Below are 22,843 nucleotides of genomic sequence, written 5' to 3'. Positions count from 1 at the left end.
TCCTTGGCTTTCAAAAATTCTTGGGCAAATATACATTTAGTTTAAAATCAAAATGTTTTCCCAAAATTGAATTGCCCATGAATTTTTGAATTTTTTGATGGTTTTCAGGCATTTTTCGGTGCTGGAATTGTTCAAAAATTAAGAAAAATGGTGAATCAGGTAAAAAAAACCCTTTTACCAGTGAAATGGGTCGAAAAAACCTTGCTTGAGATTGAAGACAGCTCAAAAAACGGGTTAACAGGTTGGAGAAACGGGTATGGGTAGGTTTCTAGGTTGGTGGGCTTGAATTTTAAATTCTGATGGACCTGACCCAATTCCAAAGCTCAACCCGTGGTTAGAACAGGTTATTGTTCAGCCCAAGACCCAGGTCCAACAGTGATTTGGCCCGTTAGAAACCTAGCCCGATTGAAAATGGGCTCGCCATGTGTCACAATGAGACATCACCACATGGTGAGACGAGGTAATGACAAATGGCGCACAGTGGCAAGGTGACGTGGTGTACCATAGCGAGGCCACATGTCGCATAGTCGCGAGGCCACGTGTCGACCAGATGTTGCGCCACCTGTCGAGCACACAAGGGTGACACGTGTAAACTTGTTATAGGTGACACATGTAGGCCTTTCACGATGACACGTGTCACATGATAGAGATGCCACGTGTCGATCTGTCAGGTGACACGTTTCATCCTTAGGTGATGACATGTGTCGGCCAGGTAAAGCACCACGTCAGAACATGTGGCATTTGCCATGTGGCCCCATAGGACATGTGGTAGTGGCATTATGTTAGCATGTGTGCCACGTGGTGGTGCCACGTCAACACAGTGAGACATGGTGGTGAACAGTGATGCGTGTATAGTAATTTTGTGGGTGTCTACAGTAATTTTTGTGGTATATATAGAAACCCTAAAAATCACATTTTTGTGTGTTTTCCTTTTAGGAATTGGTTTAAATTAGTTTGTTGAGATAGAAAATAACAACTAATTGAGTTCCATTTTTGTAATTTTACACAAATGGCAAATAGAGATGTGCCTACTTAGACTCCTATGTTTCAAATGCCTCCTCCTGCTAATCATGCAGAGAGATCTGAAAAGTTCGATGAAGCTAATTTTAAGATGTGGCAACAGAAGATGTTATTTACTTGACTATGTTAGGCCTTGCGAGGTTCCTGACTGAAGACGCACCACCAAGTAGTGAAGAGAGTAACAAAAAGACTCTGATGGTGATGGATGCGTACAAGAATTCCAATTATTTATGTCAGAATTATGTCCTGAATGGCCTATCTGATGCCTTGTATGAAGTGTATTGTGACACAGAGTTAGCGAAAGAGTTATGGGAAACTTTGGACCGGAAGTACAAGAATGAAAATGTAGGGTTCGAAAAGTTTGTTGTAGGTCGTTTCTTGGACTACATGATGGAGGATACTAAGCCACTGATGAGTCAAGTACATGAGCTGCAAGTGCTCATCCAAGAACTTCTTGCTGAAGGGATGGTCATTAGTGAAGCTTTTGAAGTTACTGCAATGATTGAGAAGCTGCCTCCTAGTTGAGGAGACTTCAAAAATTATCTTAAGCACAAGAGAAAGGAAATGGACATGGACGCTCTTATTGGCAAGCTTCGAGTTTAAGATGATAATAGGAGGTCTGAAAGAAGATCCATGAAGGCCGGTATGAAGGCTAATATTGTGGAGCATGGAAGTAGCTCCAAGAACAAGAAGAAACCTAGAAAGAGGTGCGGCCTAAAGGAGGCATCTCCAAGAAGGCCAAGTTCTAAGGGAAATGTTTCAATTGTGACAAGATGGGTCACAGAGCGGTGGATTGTAGACTGCCGAAAAGAAAAAGGAACAAAGAGGCAATGATGATGGAGCACATCATAAAAGAGGTTGATGAGATTGAATTAAGCGTTGTTATCTCTGAGATGAACTTAGTGGGCTCTAATCCAAGAGAGTGGTGGATAGATACAAGTGCAACCCGTCACGTGTGTGCAGATAGGAGCATGTTCACCTCCTTTGAACCTAAGGCAAATGAGGAGAAGTTGTTCATGGGTAATTGTGCCACATCCGAAATCCAAGAGGAGGGCAAGATTGTAACAACCCATCTTGAAGTACATAGGAAATTTCTCAAGTTGACCGAAGTTGACCGGGTTTGATCGTTGTTGACCAAAAAGAGTCAAACTTTGACTTTTTGACTTGACAAAGGTTCTAGGCTGAACGAGGCACCATTGCGAAGTACGCATCGATCCGAGTTCGTAGACCAGTAGCATGTCAAAAACAAAACTACGGTTTGAAAGTTATGAGCAAAACACGTTAAGGTCCAAACTATCCTAGAGTGCTCGAGTTGACTTTTTATTCTTTTGAAATTGAGCTTTGACCCATGCATGGTTGTGAAGTACTCATCTATATAAGTTCATAGTGACTCATGCATATTTGGACATTTCGTCGAAAAGTTATGGAGCTACAAAGTTTTTCGAATATCGTATTATTTTAATATTATTTTTAAATATATGAAAAATGTGTGCCACGTGTCAAAAGTCCAGCCAACCCGTGAGTGCACAGTGGCACCCACGGGAGGCTTTTTGATTGGGCAAGAAGAGAAAAGAGAGAAAGGGGGAGGAAGAGAGAGAAAAAAAAGAAAGAGAGGATCGACCTCAGACTGTTGACCACCCTCTGGCCACTAGAACAGTACACACGCTTGAACACCATGACCCAACCCTCAAAACCTACTGGCCAGCCAAAAATCACTGCCAGATCGCTGGCGACTCGTCGGGATCGGAGTGTTTTTCAGCAAGTAGCTCGTTTCTTTCTCCGATTGATTTCTTCCAAACTAGACCTTCGTTTGTCTTACCGCCAGTCCCATTGGCTTACCCATCATCAGATCTACCTTCCCATCAAATTTCACGCCTAGTGGCTGTTGGACCATACTGGCTCACCAGAAAACCCAGTTTTGGTGAGTTTCTGATCACCCCACCTATCATTCCCCACTAATTCGACCTCCCTAAATCCAAATCCAAGGTTGGTTTCCTCCAATTCACGATGGTTTGAGAGAATCGAGGACTTGAGTTCTGAGAGATTTCCTGTGAGATTCCGGCCACCACGGGTCCGATTTCCGGAAGGTGAGACTTGATTCTTGATCCTAGCATTGTAAGCATCTTTTCGATATATTATTTGCAAATTTTGGATACCATTTGTGTTAGCTTCCCCGAGTACCTGTGTGTAATATACCCGATTAAAATATTAATTTAATCAGTTTTGTATAATATTAATATTTTAGGAGTACGTGTGAATTGTGGAATTGCATGCTCGAGGTGAGTGAACCACCTTCAAATTTATTTTCGGGAGTTAAATTATGAATAGAATGAATTCTACCATTTATTTGTGACCTTATTTTATTTCATGATATTTTATTGTAGATATAATTATTTGTAATTAAATTACTTGCATGGTTATATTGTAAACTTGAACTTATTTGTATCTTATTTATTATTTACTTCATTGATTTTTGGGTACAATAATATTGGGTTTTGTTAAAATGTTTTTAAAAGGGGGACTTTTCCAATTGAGTGGAATGGTGAGGATTTTGAGAGAAAAATGTAAATTTTACTTATTTACAACTCTATAATTATTTATTTATTTATTATTAATTAATCAATTTTATTTATTTATTATTATTATTACTGTATAATAGTGTATAGTAGACTGAATCGCTCACTGAGATAATTAGCATTTCATGTTTTTAAATTCGTTCCCCTAGATCCAAATTAGTAGATGTTGATCGTCCGAGGTAAGTTCGGCGTGTTGGTTGGTTGCCGAATTCCAAGAAGATTTTCTTTCTTTTCCTTCCATCTTGTAATATTTCTTTCTACTTCCTGTTGTATTAATTCTTATACTTTGAATTCCATAAAAATGCTCTGTATACTATATTGGATGTTTAATTATTTAATAATGCATGGATTTTCTATTTATTATTTTTGAAGTGCTGTAAGTTTGTGGAATAATTATAGTAAGGTGGGAGAAATAAGGAGATATTGTTGGAAGAGTGTTTTCTATGCAGGAAATTTTATGATAAGTCCTACCCTTAGGGAATATGCTGCTGGATTTTTCTTAGAAGGTTCGGTGGTGTTTCCCTGGGACCAGGGCTTGTCTAAAATTCCGGTGAGGGATCTTGGACGGGTCCTGACAAAGGTAGTCCTGAAGATGACCTTTGGGAAGGATCTGACTCCTAATAGTGTATTGTATGTTCCAGATATTTGTAAGAATTTGATGTCTAGATCGCTGCTAAGCAAACATGGTTTTAGCTTAGTGTTTAAGTTAAACAAGGTTATCTTGTCCAAGTATGGGATGTTTATGGGAAAGGGCTATATAGTCAATGGTATATTCAAATTGAATGTAATGACTGTAAAGCTAAAGAATAATAATAATAAAGCTATTACTTCTTCTGTTTACTTGCTTGAGTCTTCCATTTTGTGGCATGGTAGACTAGGTCATGTTAATCTTAATTCTCTACAGAGATTAATTAACTTGAATCATATTCCCATGTTTGATATTGATTCCAAATATAAGTGTGAAACTTGTGTAGAGGCCAAATTAACGAGGTTATCATATCAAACAATTGAAAGAAATAATGAACCTTTAGATTTAATACATAGTAATGTATGTGATTTAAAGTTTGTACCGACTAGAGGTGGTAATAAATATTTTATCACTTTTATTGATGATAGCATTAAATATTGCTATGTATACTTGTTTAAAAGCAAGGTGAGAATCAACTCACCCAAAAAATTAAAGTGATCAGAAGTGATTGTGTTGGAGAGTATTATGCTCAACATGGCATAATACATGAAGTTACTCAACCATATTCGACACAATCAAATGGTGTAGCTGAACGGAAAAATAGAACTTTAAAAGAAATAATGAATACAAGGTTGATAAGTTCTGGAGTACCTCAGAACTTAGGAGAGGAAGCCGTTTTGTCGGCAAACGACCTTGTAAATAAGGTGCCTCAAAAGAACCAAGTAAAGACACCCTATGAAATATGGAAAGGAAGACAACCTTCCTATAATTACTTACGAGTGTGGGGGTGTCTAGCCAAAGTTGTCATACCTACTCCAAAAAGAGTGAAGATAGGTCCTAAAACAATTGATTGCATTTTCATAGGATATGCACAAAATAGTAGTGCATATCGCTTTCTCGTATATAAATCAAAAGTTCTAGATATACATAAGAATACAATAATGGAATCGAGAAATGCATCATTTTTCGAACATATTTTTCCGTATAAAGTGGAAGAAGGACCGAGTTCATCTAAATGAACTTATGATACTATCGATGAAGATAATCATGATAGTGAGCAAGAATAAGAAACTAATATTGAGACTGAGGTTGAGCTTAAACGTAGCAAAAAAGTAAGAACATAAAAATTCTGCGGTCCGAATTTTCTTATGTATATTCTAGGAAGTGAATCTCAAAACTTCCAAGAGGCTATAAATTCTCCTGAAGAAAATTTATGGAAAGAAGCAGTGAAAAGTGAGATAGACTGTATCTTACAGAATCACACTTGGAGTTAGTAAATCTTCCTCCAGATTGTAAACCTTTAGGTTACAAATGGATTTTTAAAAGGAAGATGAAAGTAGGTGGAACTATAGACAAATACAAGGCAAGGCTTGTCAAGAGGGTCTTGATTATTTTGATATTTATTCTCCAGTAACGAGAATAAATTCCATAAGGATGGTATTGACGATCGCTGCATTGCGAGATCTTGAGTTATATCAAATGGATGTGAAAATAGCATTTCTTAATGGAGATCTAGATGAAGAGATCAACATGGAGCAACCTAAGGGTTTCTCCTTTCCAGGATAAGAAAAGAAAGTCTGTAGATTGGTGAAGTCCTTATATGGACTGAAATAAACTTCGAAGCAATGGCACCAAAAATTTGATAGTGCCATGCTTAATAATGGATTTAAAATAAATGAGTGTGACAATTCTATCTATGTAAAAGATATAGGGAATGGATATGTCATTCTTTGTTTGTATATACATGACATACTCATTGTGGGTAGTGATGACAATATTGTCCGAACTACAAAAGCTATATTAAAATCTAGATTTAACATGAAGGATTTGGGGCTTGCTGATGTGATTTTAAGAATGAAAATCACAAGGACTTCGAATGGAATCATTCTTAGTCAAACGCATTATGTAGATAAAATACTGGCTAATTTTAGTAAAGATGATACTAATATAGCCAGAACACCCATAAATGTGAGTTTACACTTTTTCAAGAATAAAGAAGAGAGTGTATCTCAAGTCGAATATGCAAGGGTGATTGGAAGTCTAATGTACTTAATGAATAATCCGAATGATGCTCATTGGAAAGGAATTGTTAGAGTATTAAGATACTTACGATATACTTGTGAATACAAACTGTACTATATTAGATATCCTACTATATTGGAAGGATACAGTGATGCTAACTGGATATCAAATATCAATGATTCAAAATCCACTAGTGGTTATGTATTTACATTAGCAGGTGTAGCCGTGACATGGAAGTCCATGAAACAGACAGTGATAGCTCGATCCACGATAGAATCTGAGTTCATCGCATTAGATAAATGTGGTGAAGAGGCAGAATGGCTACGCCAATTCTTGGAGGACATTCTGAGGTGGCCGAAACCTGTGCCAGCAATAAGTATAAATTATGATAGTCAATCTGCGATTGGCATGGCATAGAATGTGATGTATAATGGAAAGTCTAAACACATTCATCGTAGACACAATTCTATTAGACAATTAATGTCAACTGAAATAATCTCAATAGACTATGTAAATTTTAAACGTTGCGGATCCGCTAACCAAAGGGATAAATAGAGAATTAGTTGAGAAATCATCGAGGAGAATGGGATTAAAGCCTATGAGTAAAGTCGATACGATGGAAACCCAACCTAGTTGACTGAAGATCCCAAGATGTAGGTTCAATGGGACAATGCAATTGTAAAGACTGGTATGAATCACTGTTGGGGGTTAATCCTCTGCCCATTTCTATAATAAAAAAGTGATAGAAAGATGTTAAGCATAAAGTATGCTTTTAATGATTCCTATAAGTGTGTGTTTAGTAATCTTTGCAAAGATGCTGATTACATTGGAAATAGGAATCACTTATGTCAAAGAAAAGAGTGGCTGCTTCAAAGGAGAATTGTTAAGAGCTCAATTCTTTATAAACTCTCACAGAACTAGGCAGGTGTTCAAGGTTAAAATGAACACAACAGTGAGAACTGACGTGTACCAGGAAGGAATCTGTGTGAACTATGTTGTCATTTACACAAATGATGAAATAGTTTAAAAATATCACACCTACCATTAGTCAGTAAAGAAGATATAGTCTCACAAGGAAAGGTTCAAAGAGTAACATCTACCTATCCTATGCAGGCTCCAACTATAAAGCTTTACCACCAGAGTCTTGCATAGTCCAAGGAGTCAATTCATTCATGTGGGGGATTGTAACATTTTTTGGGTTTGAATGAATTTTCCTTAAATTGCATTAGTGGGCCTTAAATGGCTTTAATGGGCTTTAATTTGGTTTTTCCATTTTTGGAATTTGATTAGTTTGATTTTGTAAGGGAAAATAAGGAGATAATGAAATTTTATTTATTTTTTTTTTTTTGAATAATCCTCTCTCTCCCTCACGAGTTTATTGGAAAAACTAGAGAAAATCAAAGAATTTTGAATATTGCATAGTAGTGTGGTAAAGATCAGTTATACTGAAAGTGGGAAAGCCTCAATAGTGCTACGTCTGAAAGCTTCAAGAATTTGTTGTTTCCTGAGAGACGACTATCGAAAAACGCCTGTACCGATGAAACGGGAATAGTTTTAAGGACACTGTGGTACCACATAAGCCTTAGACCAAATTTCATCAACAAGCATATCAAATTCTAAGGGTTATAGGTTCAATTAATTTATTTTATGTATTTTTCCTATAGTTGTTTTGGTTTACTCATCCATATGTATATACATATATTATTCCCATAATATTTTCTTACACTTTTATTGGAATAAAAGTTAGCAAGTAAGGAGGGAAAAATATCTATTAAAAGTTAGTAATTAAGGAGGGAAAAATATCTATTTGTTAAGGCCTGAATCTTCGCCGCCATTTCTCTGCCCATGTTTCCACTTTACTTCATCACCATAATGGCCCTGTAAAAAAGGACTCAATGGTATCGGAGGGGTGCCAAATAAGGCCCCTCGGATGTTTGAGTCAATAATTGGTATGGGAGATAATATTTCATTGAAGATGTAGAGGATTGCATACCTTGCATGGTTGAGTGTTGCTCCTTTTGTGCATGTGAGTACTTTGGCCTTTGATGTAATTTTTGGTTTGTCTTATAGTGGCCATGCCATTGCGTAGATGGATGGTTCTTTGGTTCCTGAGGTCAACTTGGAGATTTTCAAGGTGGAGTCAAATCTTTTCTGTTCCTCGTCGGGATTTGCTTGCTTTTTGGCGATCAGAACCTCATTTGTCTTTTGCGTGGGATGTGTCAAGTGGGCTTTGGAAGCAAGTTTCCTACCAATTGGGCCAAGATGTATTGTAGGCCGTGCTTCTTGTTTTTTATGCGTTAATGGGAAAGTAATTGAACAAGGCTCAGACTTTGAGAGTCAAATTATATCCTTGGCTACTCAGACTGTGAATGTGACTTTCTTGCATTTTTTTTGTTGATGACTTTTTAGATGAGTTTGTTTATTCTCTAGTTTGGATTTCCTTTGAATCATTCATGTGAGGTGCATTAAATTTAGCCAAAAGGGTCAATCATTACATTTGGTCCTAAAGGGTCACTAGGTATGACTGGATATACAATACGCAAAATGGATTTCTGCTCTGTAGTTGCATAAATATTTGAGGATTTAGAGGGTTGTATGACCTTGCGGCTGCATAAAAGTAAAATGCATATGAATGCTTCAAGTTCCAATTCTAACCATTTTCCATAATGTAAGTCCTAGTCCACAAGCTCATCTTGCATCAAATATCACATGCGCTTCCAAGCTCATCCTCTCTCTTTGTACAATTGCTCAGCGATCCGATCCTTGCCCTGACACAATCCATGCCATTTATCCCAAGCTCATACATAACATTTTCAAACTAGCAAAACCTTTCTCCTCAACCCCATTTCATTTATCTACAATTTTGTTGCTAATTTAGTATTTAACCAACGCATAACCTTCCGATGATGCTAATTTAGCATTGCTAAGTATGTTCCCACCTGTTGCTAGGTATACCGAGATCCATCAAACCAGATGTTGTAGTCATACGATTTACATCCACATGCGTTACTCATGGAAGTGGATGAGGCAGAAGAGTCTGCTTTGCCATATGCTACTAGAAATTTTCCATTTTGAGCAGTAAAATGCATGGATTGGCTTTATGTGTAACTTTTGAAAAGATTTCTCTCTTTTGTTGCCAATACTTTATTAGCTTTTTTATTTTATTTTTTATTTTTTATTTTTTTATTCTGATACGTGTATTTTGTTTGTTACTCGCTATATACTATAGTGTGTTGTGTAATATTTTAGACTTCAATGAGGTTATCATTAGATTCTTAGCAATATATATGTTGTGAATTAAACATTGCTTTCTCTCTTTTGGATGATTTTTTCTTCACAGTTTCTGATGGTACTGAATTCATGTTTCTTTCCGTTTAGTTTTAATGTTTTATGACGATGCAATGCAAAAAAATTTAAAAGGCGCACAAATAAACACTAATGATTTATAAAAGCACTATAAGATCATCCAACATATCAAGCACATATAAATCTTATTAAACCTTTTACCCCTTTACAAGAGAACTAAAACGGATTATTAAAAAAAAAAAAAAAAAAAGAGAGAGAGAGAGAGAACTATTAATTATATTTTCCATTATTTGGTTACATGGAAATCATAAACGACATAAGTATTAAATCTATACATCCATTTAAGAAGTTGTTTTCCCATGAACATATATGATAGTTTCTTTTACTGCAGTAGTTTCCATTTTTTATTTTTTTATTTATTTATTTATTTATTTTGGCTATCGTGAAATCTAAAACTTCAAATATAACATAACATGAAATGTTCTTAGTCTCCACAGGATAACTAGATGAATAACGATCATTCCGTAAACTTCCTGATTTTCAGTTAAACATTGGATATGAATAGAAGATTAAAAATCTAGTTGATTTCAACTTGTCATCTCCATAATCCCTAATGCAAAACTGAATTTTGTTCTCAACATACAGTGTATTACATTTATCAAAATAAAAAAAAATAAAAAAGAACATGCAATATAATATTCTAATTTCAATCATAATTATATAGATCTTATCCACATATACATCAAGATTGAGAGACAGACACTTAACCATGTATATCCATGATGGATGAGCTAGCATGTATCTACATTGAAAAATATGTGCCAATGCAGAAAACCTTAAATTAGATAACCGGGTAATAAATATCAGATTTGGTTGGACTTGCTTAGTTTTTCCACTATTAGCAAGAATATGGAAACCCATAGTTCCAAAATGGCATAGGATCAACTTTCTTGCTCAATTTTCTGACAACCTCTAAATTGGGAAAGGTTTATGAAAGAAATATTGAAAGTCTATAGCTAATTGCTAGTTGCATTAATATGTGAATGCAAAACATCAAAAGGTGCATAAAAATAAAAACACTAAATCATCAACTGGAGTTCACATTTTATTACACACAATTTAGTTACAATCATCCAACTATGCTCCAACTCACCTCCGTGGTCTTTATACCCTCAGCCTAAAAATTTTGAAAATCAAATTTGGTCTCCTTGAGGTGAAGACATGTCCGATCACTAGACCAACGAGTACTCCACATCCATATCCAACTGCTACAACTTTCCACCCAAAATCAAATATCGAATCTGATTTCTCACTGTCGTGATTATAAGATGTTGATGAAGTTGATGGGGGAGTTCCACATTTTCTTGATAATGGAAAGTCACATAATCCCAAGTTTCCTTCAAAAGAAGAATTTTGAAATGTCCAAATTTGTCCCCCTTGTGGTATTGGACCCACAAGTTGATTTTGAGATAAGTTTAAATAAGCTAGAAAAGTGAGACTTGTCAATTGTTGAGGAATTTTACAAGAAAGCTTATTGTTAGAGAGGTCCAACGATTGTAGCTGCCTCAGATTCCCTATAGATGATGGGATGAATCCATTGAAATTGTTATTTGACAAATTGAGCATAACTAGAGATTGAAGTTCCCATATTGTACTTGGAATTTCTCCATGAAATTTGTTACAAGATAGATCAATGGATACAAAGATATCTACATTTCGGATCACCTCCATTTGCTGTCCCTTATTTATTACGGTCACCGAGTCCAATTTGTACCAAGAAGCTTCCATGAATGACAGCACCTCTCTTTTTCCTGACTTGTATTTTTGGGAAATATTAGGAGTCATGGATGTCCAATTTCTAAAATATTCTGATGGAATGCTCCCAGCAAAATCATTATGAGAAATATCAATGATAATCAACACCAAAAAGTTAATAGAGTTATGAGTATGCCATATTGGACCATGTAATTAATTAGAGCCTAATATGAGAATATGGAGTTTTGGCAAACTCTGTAGCCAAAAAGGGAATGTGTCACTTATCTGATTGTGGCCGAGATTCAAAACTAACAGGTCTTTGCATTTGATTAGAGACTCTGGAATCTTCCCCTGTAATTGGTTGTGACTCAAGTCGAGTATTCTCATTAGGCCTTCATCTCTGCAGAAGTGAGGAATATTCCCCTTGAAATTGTTATACCGAAGGTTAAGCATTTGAAGAGAACACAAACATTGAGGAATAGTACCACTCAGATAATTATTTGACGCATCAAGTCCTTCGAGTTTACTCAATTTACAGAACGATGGATCAATTTCTCCAGTCAAGCTGTTATTTGAGATATAGAATTCCTCAATGCTCATTGGGGGAACGACAAGTGGTCCTTGCATCATGTTGGAATGCATATGAAGACTTTTCAATTCCTTCCATGGCAGTGTTGATGGGATTTCTTCCCAGCCGCTAATCAAGTTTTCGGAAAGAGATAGATATTCCAAGGTATTCCTCCCAATGCTGAAGAACCAATTAGGTATTGGACTATCAATCCTATTTCCAGAAAGGCTCAATGAGACCAATTCATCTTGTGTTTTCAGGAAATCTGGAAATTCACTTATGTTGCATGAGGTTAAAAAATGTAACTTAAACTTTGGTAGGGTGGAATTTGTATCTACACTTATTTGAGATAGATGGCTGTTATTTGAAAGATCAAGAAGATGAAGGTTGCTCAGCTCTGAGAAAATTCCTAAATCAAGTCTTCCACTGAAATTATTTGAATCAAGAAAAAGTTGTGTCACCTTTTGCAATTTGGATATGGAACTTGGAATGACTCCATTTAATTTGTTTCCGCTTAAAGACAGAATTTCTATTTTTGATGAATTAGAGATGTCCAAGTCTGTGTACTGATTGTGCTCCAAATTAAGGGATTGCAAAGAAGGCAATGTAAATAAAGATGAAGGAATGACTCCAGAGAAAAAACAGTTAGACAGAACAAGGGACTGAAGGAAGGTCAAGTTAAGATTATGAGATGGGATTGAGCCTGTCAGTTTGTTATATCCAAGAGATAGAGATTGGATAAGGTATGGGAGTCTGGCTGGGAATTGTCCATGGAAAGAATTATAATAAATACTGAAATGTGTTAGTTTTGTGAGGTTTTCAAGTGAAGATGGAATTTGACCACTGAATTCATTGTCATCAAGCTTAACGGAAGTGAGCTTTGCAAGTCTCCCAAGAGTATATGGAAGCTGACCTGTGAAATGATTATGGAAGAGGTCAACATCTACGAGTTCAGAAAGGTTCCAAAGTGAAGAAGGAACTGTCCCTGAAAAAGAAGATACTTTGAGATGTAAAACATTCAAGGACTTGAGGTTGCCAATGGAATCGGGCAATTTCCCTGAGAAACTGGTTCTTAAGATAACCAATGACTTGAGGTGACTGCTAGAATTAAATTCCGGTACAGAACCTGTAAGATCAATATTATGTGACAGATCAATGGATTGTATGTTAGGCAACTGGAAGATATTCTGTGGAAATTCACCATACAAATAGCAATTGCGAACAGAGAGATGTGTCAAGGAAGATTGATTTGCCATCGATTGAGGCACTGGCGAAGAAGAAAGATTCACAAAGTCAAGGTAAAGTAGACTTAAATTGGTCATGTTGTGGATAAGCCTTCCCAGCTCACCTTCTCTTATATACAATCCAAATGGCCAACAGGAAAGATCAAGTGAGATAAGATTTATAAGCATAGAGATTTCAGATGGGATATCCCCATGAAACGAAGAGTGAGAGAGATTGAGATGGGTTAACCTGGATAGTTGGCCAAACTCAGAGGGAATGGGGCATGAGTTGAAGTCATTCAAGGCAAGGTTGAGCTTTCGGAGATGAACCAAGCTGAAAAGGCTGCTGTTAGAAAGCAAAGGCCCAAGAAGCCAGCTGCCACTAAGGTCTAGGCTCACTACATGACCTGTTGCCATATTGCATGCCACTCCGTCCCACAAACAGCAATCGCTACCAGCCTTCCAATTTCTCATCTTAGGATATTTGCTATGAGAGTAGAGAAATGAATGCTCATCAGGCTGCCTTAGTGTGAACTCTCCTTTTAGTTGGAGTAAAACAGAGCTTTGGTGTGGCAGACAAGAGAAAGTAGTAGTGGAGGAGGAATTCAAGGAATGTGTAACAAAGATACAGCAGCAAGAGATCACCAGACTGTAAAATAAGAGGGTTGATTGATTGACTCTCTTCATTTTAGCTGCAGATTATAGAGGATATATGATGATGCAGATAAAATTTGGATATGAGATCAGGAAATGTAAATATGGAAATTTTGGAGGGTTATACGGCTTTATATATGTGGCGCTAATTAAAAATATAGCCGCCAAAAGCATCAGATTATTAAGGGAAAGTTCCGGGAAGCAACCTTCACTTTATTTTGAAGTCAAGAATGGGCAGATGCCAATGGCTGTGTTCCATCCGCCATGATTGAATGGAAAAGCAAAAAAGAAAAAAATAATAATAATAATAATAATAATATATATATATATATATTCTAGTTTTAATCCTAATTAGTGAAAGTTCTATGGGAAAAAACATCTAGATACATTTGTATGTGATCGATATTTCTCAGCCTAGCTAAATTAATTACTTAATCAGTCTTGTCGATTTCATTCCTGATCCTCTGTGACTAGGTGTGTGGACGTCCAAATATTTAAGATTATATTTAAAGATTATTTAGGGAATGTAGTCCCACCGTTGACAGACTTTGACTTGGACGTTTTTGGAGATTCTTGTCAGCTTCTAGTCTTTAGTTCTTTTAAAATTATTAATGTTAGACTGAATATATGACGGATCCCACATTAATTAGTTAATTTGGCCTCAATCTTTTTCACATCCATGTTTGTGCCTAACACTCTATTATTCTCTTCCGCCCTTATATCAAACCCCAACATTTTTCCACCTACTTTATTAGAGCATTTTCAATATTTTTTTTTTTTATAAGTTTATATAGCATTGATTTTGAAAAGTGATTATGTTTATATGGTATTTTTTTATTTAATAAATAATATTTTAGATAATTTTTTTTCAATGAGTTCTGTTTAAAATATTCTAAAATACTAATGTGTAATTTTTTATTTTAAAATTATATCTAATTAAAAAAATCAAAAATTCTGACAAGAGTTATTTTTCTTTTAATAAAAATCAATAAAAATAAATAAAATCCTGACTTATCCTGTCTACAAAGCTCCCAAAAATAGAGAGTGTCCTTCACAATTTTTATTTTTTTTGTTGTAGTATTAGCTTAACAAAACTAATATACAGAACCATTAAAAAAATTTTTTTTTAAACCTTATCTATTTATTTGATATAGCAAAAAATTTTTAAATAGACAGAATCAATATATAAAGCCACTGAAAATACTTTTAAAATTGGATTCTTGCATAAGGCTTTTATTGCTACTAAACAAAATAAATAATAATTTTTTAATGGTATTGTACTTTATAAATTTCTCAGATTTTCAATGTAAATATCACCCTGTCTTGACGAAGCATTTCTTTTTTTTTTTTTCTTTTTTTTTTTCATATCAAGCCCCAGTTTCCTTAATCAAAGGCCAAATTAAAAAAAAAAAAAAGGAAGGGTTTAGTGGGATCAAAATAAAATATTTTGTCAAAAATTTAAAACAGTGCAATTGTATGAACTTGTTATTAAAGATAAACGAGAGTGCTATAGTACTAAAAGGAAATTCCTTTTTCTTCTTCTTCTTCTTTAGACGTGTAGTGAAGAAGATAAAATTAGGTGATCTTTAAATCATCTATTTCTATACAGTCCTTCTGCAAATTTTTGACATATAGCAAAAATAAAATTAAAATAAAAATATTAAATCATATTAATCATTTTAAAATCACATCAATATTTATAGCTATGTGTCAAGAATTTGTTAAACGACCATATAAAAATAGATGGTCCAGCAAAAAATTAATTTGTTCCATAGTTCAAACAAATTAGTCAAGTCTGCGCATTGCAGTGTTTTGCTTTCTATCCAGTTTTCCACACATCTTCCAGTAGTGGTGCTTATTGTCTTTATATTTGCATTATTTTCTCAGTCCACTCCCACCATTGACTTAGACTTTGCTAGCTTTTTCACAAATGAATTGACCGAGCTTGAGGGAATTGTAGATCAGATAGAAATGCAAGAAAATAGGAAAAAGTTTGAGAGAAAATTTTAGAGAGTGAAAGAAACTGTATTTTCTTGATTTAATCAAAGCTTACAAATAACGCAATTGACAAAGCTATTCATACAGGAAGACTTGTAACTAAACTGGAACTGTAAGTCTGTTAAACCAGATTAACAAACAAACCAAATGAAATAACTCAGTTAACAGAAAACAATCTGAGTTGGCATTCATTAAACTGAGCTGGCAAACTGACGTCAGCAAATAATCTAACAAAGCTTATCGTTAAAAGCATAATTAAAATGAACATAATTTTTGGTAGGAGTGAATGCAGAGTACTGAAAAAAAATGTACTATCAGCTAGTTTCAAGCAGTACCTATAAAAATTTCTCATTTGGGAGCGAGTCTTCTCTTGGTATATATTTCCAATATTTATATGCTATTCATAATAGTATTATTTTTTTTTTCTTGAAATAATGACACCAATATTAGCCAGATGCAAATTAATGCTATTTACCATGATATTTTATAGATTTCTCTTCTTGCATGTAAAAATATTTTTGTCCTTACTTTTATTGGAATAAAAATTAGCTATTAACAAGGGGAAAATTTATATATAATGCGAAGTAATTGAACAAGTTCAGACCTTCAGGGCCAAATTATATTCCTTGGCTACTAATGCTCTCATGCACCACCCTTTATGTCAAAAAAAGTATATATTAAACTTTATATAACACAAACACACACACACACACACACACACACACACACACACACACACATATGTGTGTGTGTATCTATATTATTTCACATTTTTGCTAGTTTCACCCAAGTTATTCTGAATTTACTTCAAGTGCCTACAACTCCTCTGCTCTCATGCACAACCCCTTTATCTTATATAAAGCATAAGATTAAAAAGAGTTAATTTGCTAGACATTAATATTTCTTTTTATAATATACATATATACATATATATATATATATATATACACATATATTGACATGTCGATCATATTTCACACTTTTGCTAGTTGCATCCAAGTTGTTCAGAATTTACTTGAAGTGCCTTCAACTCCTCTGCTCTAACTCATCTTTAGCGTCCCATCACTAGTCCAATTATCAATCCAAATCCATATCCCATCACTACAAATTTCCAAATAAATCCAGATGATTCTGAATCTGATACCTCTTCAAAGTACGGAGTTAGTAAGATTGTTCTGCAATTTCTTGACAATGGAAAATTACATAATCCCCTGTTTCCCTCAAAATAAGAATTTGAAAATATTCCAAATTGACTATCTTGTAGGATTGGTCCCATTCGTTGGTTTTAGAGAAGTTCACGCATTCAAGAAATGTGAGATTGATTAACTGCTGAGGGATTTCTCCAGAAAGCTTATAATTAAAGAGATCTAACAATTCAAGGTCAGACAGCTTCCAAAGGATGAAGGGATGAGTCCTGCAGAATTATTAATGATATATTTAGCATGATTAGACCACGAGCTCATATCTTTTTTGACAACAAACGAAACTCATATCTTTTTACTTACTTTAGTTACATGCATCCAAGTTCATTTAAATTTGTTTCAATTGCCTTCAACTACTAACTACTACAGTTCATCTTCGTTTCTTCTGTGACTACAATGTTCCAACCAAAACCGTAGGATACAGAATCTGATATCTCATCATGTCGAGAAGGAGTTAGTATGAACCACAATTTTTGGACAATGGAAAACCACATAATCCCTCATTTTCCTTCAAAAGAAGAGTTGGAAGTACGCCAAATTGTCTACCTTGTGTACCTGTCAGTTGGTTTTGTGAAAAGTTCCAAGTATGCAAGAAATGTGAGGTTGACTAGTTGTAGAGGGATTCTACCAGAAAGCTTATTGTCATACAGATCTAACGATTCAAGCTCAATCAAGTGCCCTAGAGATGAAGGGATGGCTCCTGTAAAACCACTACTCGATAAGTAACTGAAGACCCCCTATCGTAATTGGAATTTCTGCAGAGAACTTGTTATTGGATAAATTAATGTACAATAAAATGGTATAAATTTTTGGTAATATCATTTCTAGTCCTTTTTTCATCACAGTTGCTGAATATATGTAATAGATATGTCCCAAGTATTTGATGAATTGTGACTAATCAATCTTAGGGATGGAAGTCCAGTTTCTAAACTGCTGTGATGGTAAATTCCCAACAAAATCATTAGAAGAGAGATCAATGACAGGTAAACTCACGAGGCCAAAAATTTATGGGGATCCCATATTGGAATCTATTATAGCTTAATATGAGAACTTGCAGTCGAGGCAAATTTCGTAGCCAAATAAGAAACGTGTCCCTCATATGATTGTGACCTGTTTCCATATTGCATTTGAGTCCATCCCATGAGTAGAAATCACTACCAGCCTTCCAAGATTTTATCTAATCATTTATATAGTTAATGAGTGAGGCAGAATGTTATATGGGGTTAGCATATGCAATCTTTTTTAGCTAGAACAGAGTAAATTTATTTTATGTATTCTTCAAGATGAAATGAAAAACAGAGTAATGTATTCTTGCTATCAAACCAGACATGGAAATAATGATAGATAATGCAGAGCGATGTAGATTTATATACGGTCGGATATGCCTGTTCAACTATTAAGATGGTCTTCATCAAAATTCTTTGTCAAATTCTTCGTTAAAATCTCAAACAATATTGAATTGAAGACATTAAAACAGTATTATTATGTGTCACCTTAATATATGATTAGAAACTAAAAATCTAAATGGATGGAGTGGCCATTATAAGACACACAAATATGTCCACTATGTAAACAGAGTTCATATAGTGGAAATAGTGTTTATAAGATAGACAAATATTTCCACAACAATATAAACCAAAGAAGGAAACTCTTAACACTTGAAGAAGACAACTACAGGTATATATATCTTTCAATTGGTTGACCGTGGAGATTACAAAATGTAACTCCATTGCACGAATAATCATAGTAGAGTACCTCTGTTCCTGGTTGACTGACAAACAACTTTGTTGTGGGAGATGTTGAACAAAAGATTATACAGATAAGCTTGCATATAACTTTTTACATACTTTAGCTACATGCATTCAAATCACTTAACCGTTTGCTCCAGTTCATCTTTGTCTCCTTTGTGGCAGCACACCATAGATTATGAACATCAAATTGGGCCTCCATAAGATGATGATATATCCTCCGACCAATCCAATTATCAGTCCACATCCATATCCTATCGCTACAGCTTTCCAAGTAAAGCTGGATAATAGTGAGTCTGATGATATCTTATCAAAGTGTGAAGTTGGTAAGATAGTTCCACATTTTTGTGAGAGTGGAAGACCACATAGTCCCCAATTTACCTCAAAAGAAGAACTTGGAAATACCCAGATTTGTCCACCTTGTGGTATTGGACCAGTGAGATGGTTTACGGATAAGTTCAAGTATCCAAGAAATGTGAGACTGATTAACTGTTGAGGGATTGCACCAGAAAGCTTATTGTTTGAGAGATCTAAGGATTCAAGCTCTGTGAGATTCCCTAGAGATGAAGGAATGGCCCCTGTGAAACAATTACTGGACAAGTTAAGTACAATTAGAGATTGAAGATCTCCTATTGTAGTTGGAATTTCTCCATGAAGTGCATTGTTGGAGAGATCAATGGCTACAAAGATTGTTAGTATCTTGATCAATTCCATTTCTTGTCCCTTGTTCATCAAAGTCACAGAGTCTTGGTAATAACCCTCACCTATATATTTCAACTCTGACTCATTTTTCTTAGAAGATTCCATCATAGAAGTCCAATTTTTGAAATAGTGTGATGGTAAACTCCCTGTAAAATCATTGAAAGATAAATCAATGATACGTAAATTCACAAAGCCCATAAAGTTGTGAGGACCCCTTATTGGACCGTAAAATCTATTAGAACGTAATATGAGAACCTGGAGCTTTGGCAAATTCGGTAGCCAGAAAGGAAAGGTGTCACTCATATTGTTGTGGCCCAGATTTAAAACTTGTAGCTCCTGGCACTTGATTAGAGTCTGTGGAATCTTCCCTTGTAAATGGTTGTGGCTCACATCCAATGTCAACAATTGGCTTCCATCTCCACATGTATGAGGCATATTGCCATAGAAGTTGTTTCCCTGAAGATTGAGTACTTTAAGAGAACTGTTGAAGCTACCCAAACATTGAGGAATGGTGCCATTCAAGAGGTTATTTGATGCATCAAGTATTTCAAGATTCCTTAATTTACAGAACATTGGATCAATTCCTCCACCGAAGCTGTTATTTGAGATGAAAATGGATGTTATGGACATTGGTGGAACAACAAGTGGTCCTTGCAACATGTTGGAACGCAGATCAAGATACTGCAATCCCTCCCATAGAAGAACAGATGGAGCTTCTTCTGAATATCCGATGTTGTGAAAACATAGAGGAATGGTGCCATCCAAACGATTATTTGATGCATCAAGTGTCCTCAGATTCCTTAATTTACAGAACAACGGATCAATTCTTCCAACCAAGCTATTGTTTGAGATTAAGAAGTACTGGGTGGATATTGGCGGAACGACAAGTGGTCCTTGCAAAGAATTGGAACGTAGATCAAGAATCTCTAATACCTTCCATGGAAGAATTAATGACTGGATTTCTTCCCAGCCACTAATGAAGTTGTAAGAAAGATTGAGACGTTGCAAGGTCTTTATGCCTACGCTCAAAAACCATTTAGGTATAGGACCCCCGATCCTATTGCTGGAAAGATCTAAGTACTCTAACTCATCCTGTGTTTTCAAGAAATTTGGAAACTCACTTATGTTGCATGAGGATAAGAATAAATCATGAAATTGTGGAAGATTGGAATCTTTGCTTGTATTTGCTATGGAAAGGTGGCTGTTATATGAAAGATCAAGAGACTTAAGGTCACTCAGCTCTGAGAAAATGCCAAAATCAACTCTGCCACTTAAATTATTGGAAGCAAGGCTGAGTTCTCTCAGCTTTTTCAATTTGGATATGGATCTTGGAATACGTCTACTTAATCTGTTTCCACTTAAAGACAGACTTTCTAACTGGGATGAATTACAGATGTCCAAGTCTGTGAACTGATTGTCATCTAGATATAGAGATACCAAAGAAGGAATTGCAAATAAAGGAGGAGGAATGACTCCAGTAAATAAATTGTTGGACAGAGACAGAGTGTGTAATTTGGATGAATTAGAGATGGCCAAGTCTATGATCTGATTGTCATCTAGATTTAGGTATTCCAAAGAAGGAATTGAAAATAAAGACCAAGGAATGACTCCGGTAAACAAATTGTTTGACAGATCAAGGCTAACCAAGAAGGGCAAGTTAAAATTGTACGATGGGATTGAACCTGTCAAAGTATTGTATCCAAGATCAATCTCTTCAATAAGATGTGGGAATGCCACTGGATTTGGGAAGTTGCCATGGAAAAAGTTATGTGAAAGATCCAAATAGGTTAGCTGGGTCAGATTTTCAAATGAAGTTGAAATTTGACCACCGAAATTATTCCTTTCAAGTTTTAAATATTGCAGCCGTGGGAGGTTTTTAATGGAAGAAGTTAATTCACCACCAAATTCATTACCAGAGAGATAAAGCGAAGTGAGGTTTGGAAGGATCCCCGGAGTAGATGGCAACCGACCTTTGAAATAATTGAATGAAAGGTCGAGCTCTACGAGTTCAGAAAGGTTCCAAAGGGAAGAAGGAACTGTCCCCGTAAATAAAGAATCTGTGAGGAGTAAAACATTCAAGGACTTGAGTTTGCCAATTGAATCGGGCAATTCCCCTGAGAATTTGGTTAAGTCAATTTCCAACGACTTTAGATTACTGGTAGAATTAAACTCCGGAAGAGAACCTGTAAGATCAAAGTTGAATAACAGATCAATGAATTGTAATTTAGGCAATTGGAAGATATTCTTTGGAAATTGGCCATGCAAATCACAATAAAAAAAGAGAGAATTAAATTCCAGAAGAGAACCTGTAAGATCGTAGTTCACTGACAGATCAATGGATTGCATGTTAGGCAACTGGAAGATATTCTGTGGAAATTTACCATTCAAATGGCAATCTTTAACAGAGAGATGTGTCAAGGAAGAGAGGTTTGCCATGGATTGAGGCATAGGTGAAGAAGAAAGATTCACTTCATCCATGTAAAGGAGTCTTAAATTGGTCATGTTCTGGATTAGCCTTTCGAGCTCCCCTTCTCTCACATACAAATTATTACCATACCAATCAGAAAGATCAAATGACATAATATTTGTCAGCTTTGCCATTTCAGATGGAATATACCCATAAAATTCAGAGCAAGAGAGATTGAGATGGGTTAACCTGGAAAACTGGCCCAACTCAGATGGGATGGGGCTGAAGGTGAAGTTATTGAATGCAAGGTTGAGCTTTTCTAGATGAAGCAACCTGAAAAGGCTGCTGTTAGTACGCAATGGCCCATTAAGCCAGCTGCTGCTGAGGTCTAAGCTCACTACATGACCTGTTGCCATATCACAAGTGACCCCGTCCCACAAACAGCAATCGCTACCAGCCTTCCAATATCTCATCTTCGGATAACTACCATTAACTGAATCATTCTTTAGAGTGAACTCTTGTTTTAATTGGAGTAAAACAGAGGTTTGGTGAGGAAGACAAGAGAAAATGGTAGTGGAGGAATTCAACGAATGTGTAACAGACATAGAACTGGAGATCACCACAACGTAAAATAAGAGGAATTGATGGGTCCTCTCCATTTTAGCTGCAGCTTATGATATATACTGCAGATCAACTGGAAATCAGAGACAACGAATATGGAAATGTTGGAGTGTGTGTGTGAATGTTAGAAGGCTAGCCTATATAGTTTATATAGTGCTAAAACTAAAATGATCATCACATTATTAACGAAAAGTTCCTGAGAGCAATCAACGTTTACTTTTTTTAAGTCAAGAGAATGGGCTGATTGGTTGTATTCCATCCGCGATAATTGAATGGAAATGAAAAGTAATTTACAAATAGATACATGACTCTTCTTTCCACATTGCATATGTGGTAATTGGAATTCCACCACC

The 22,843-nt window shown here is 35.6% G+C and overlaps 2 protein-coding genes across 3 annotated transcripts; both read right to left on the bottom strand.

The window, feature by feature from the left end:
* Positions 1 to 11,643: 11,643 nt before the first annotated feature.
* Positions 11,644 to 14,028, bottom strand: LOC112490651 (receptor-like protein 6). The gene is made up of 2 exons (XM_025070852.3): positions 11,853 to 14,028; positions 11,644 to 11,767 (listed from the first exon to the last, which is right to left on the bottom strand). Exons 1-2 carry the CDS (start codon positions 13,843 to 13,845, stop codon positions 11,754 to 11,756), a joined length of 2,007 nt encoding a protein of 668 aa, XP_024926620.3. The 5' UTR covers positions 13,846 to 14,028; the 3' UTR covers positions 11,644 to 11,753.
* Positions 14,029 to 18,670: 4,642 nt separating this feature from the next.
* On the bottom strand, positions 18,671 to 22,586 carry LOC107411795 (receptor-like protein 33). Of its 2 annotated transcripts, XM_060811838.1 has the most exons (3): positions 21,769 to 22,586; positions 19,718 to 21,645; positions 19,422 to 19,608 (listed from the first exon to the last, which is right to left on the bottom strand). In XM_060811838.1, exons 1-3 carry the CDS (start codon positions 22,526 to 22,528, stop codon positions 19,567 to 19,569), a joined length of 2,730 nt encoding a protein of 909 aa, XP_060667821.1. In that variant the 5' UTR covers positions 22,529 to 22,586; the 3' UTR covers positions 19,422 to 19,566. The 2 variants fall into 2 exon arrangements, with proteins under 2 accessions (XP_024926333.3, XP_060667821.1); XM_025070565.3 differs by having other exon boundaries at positions 18,671 to 21,645.
* Between the last annotated feature and the right edge of the window lie 257 nt (positions 22,587 to 22,843).

This window comes from Ziziphus jujuba, chromosome 10 (assembly GCF_031755915.1).
Source record: "Ziziphus jujuba cultivar Dongzao chromosome 10, ASM3175591v1".
NCBI lineage: Eukaryota > Viridiplantae > Streptophyta > Magnoliopsida > Rosales > Rhamnaceae > Ziziphus > Ziziphus jujuba.
The sequence above is the reverse complement of the archived record's forward strand: the minus strand, read 5'-3'. Positions and strand labels throughout refer to the sequence as shown.

What these genes read in the sequence shown, in the direction of transcription:
- LOC112490651 (XM_025070852.3), bottom strand. Translation starts at nt 13,845, where the DNA reads ATGAAGAGAGTCAATCAATCAACCCTCTTATTTTACAGTCTGGTGATC.
- LOC107411795 (XM_025070565.3), bottom strand. Translation starts at nt 22,528, where the DNA reads ATGGAGAGGACCCATCAATTCCTCTTATTTTACGTTGTGGTGATCTCC. An exon ending in AGTGAACTACGATCTTACAG is followed by an intron (nt 21,646 to 21,768) that starts GTTCTCTTCTGG and finishes TTGATCTTACAG; the next exon opens with GTTCTCTTCCGGAGTTTAAT.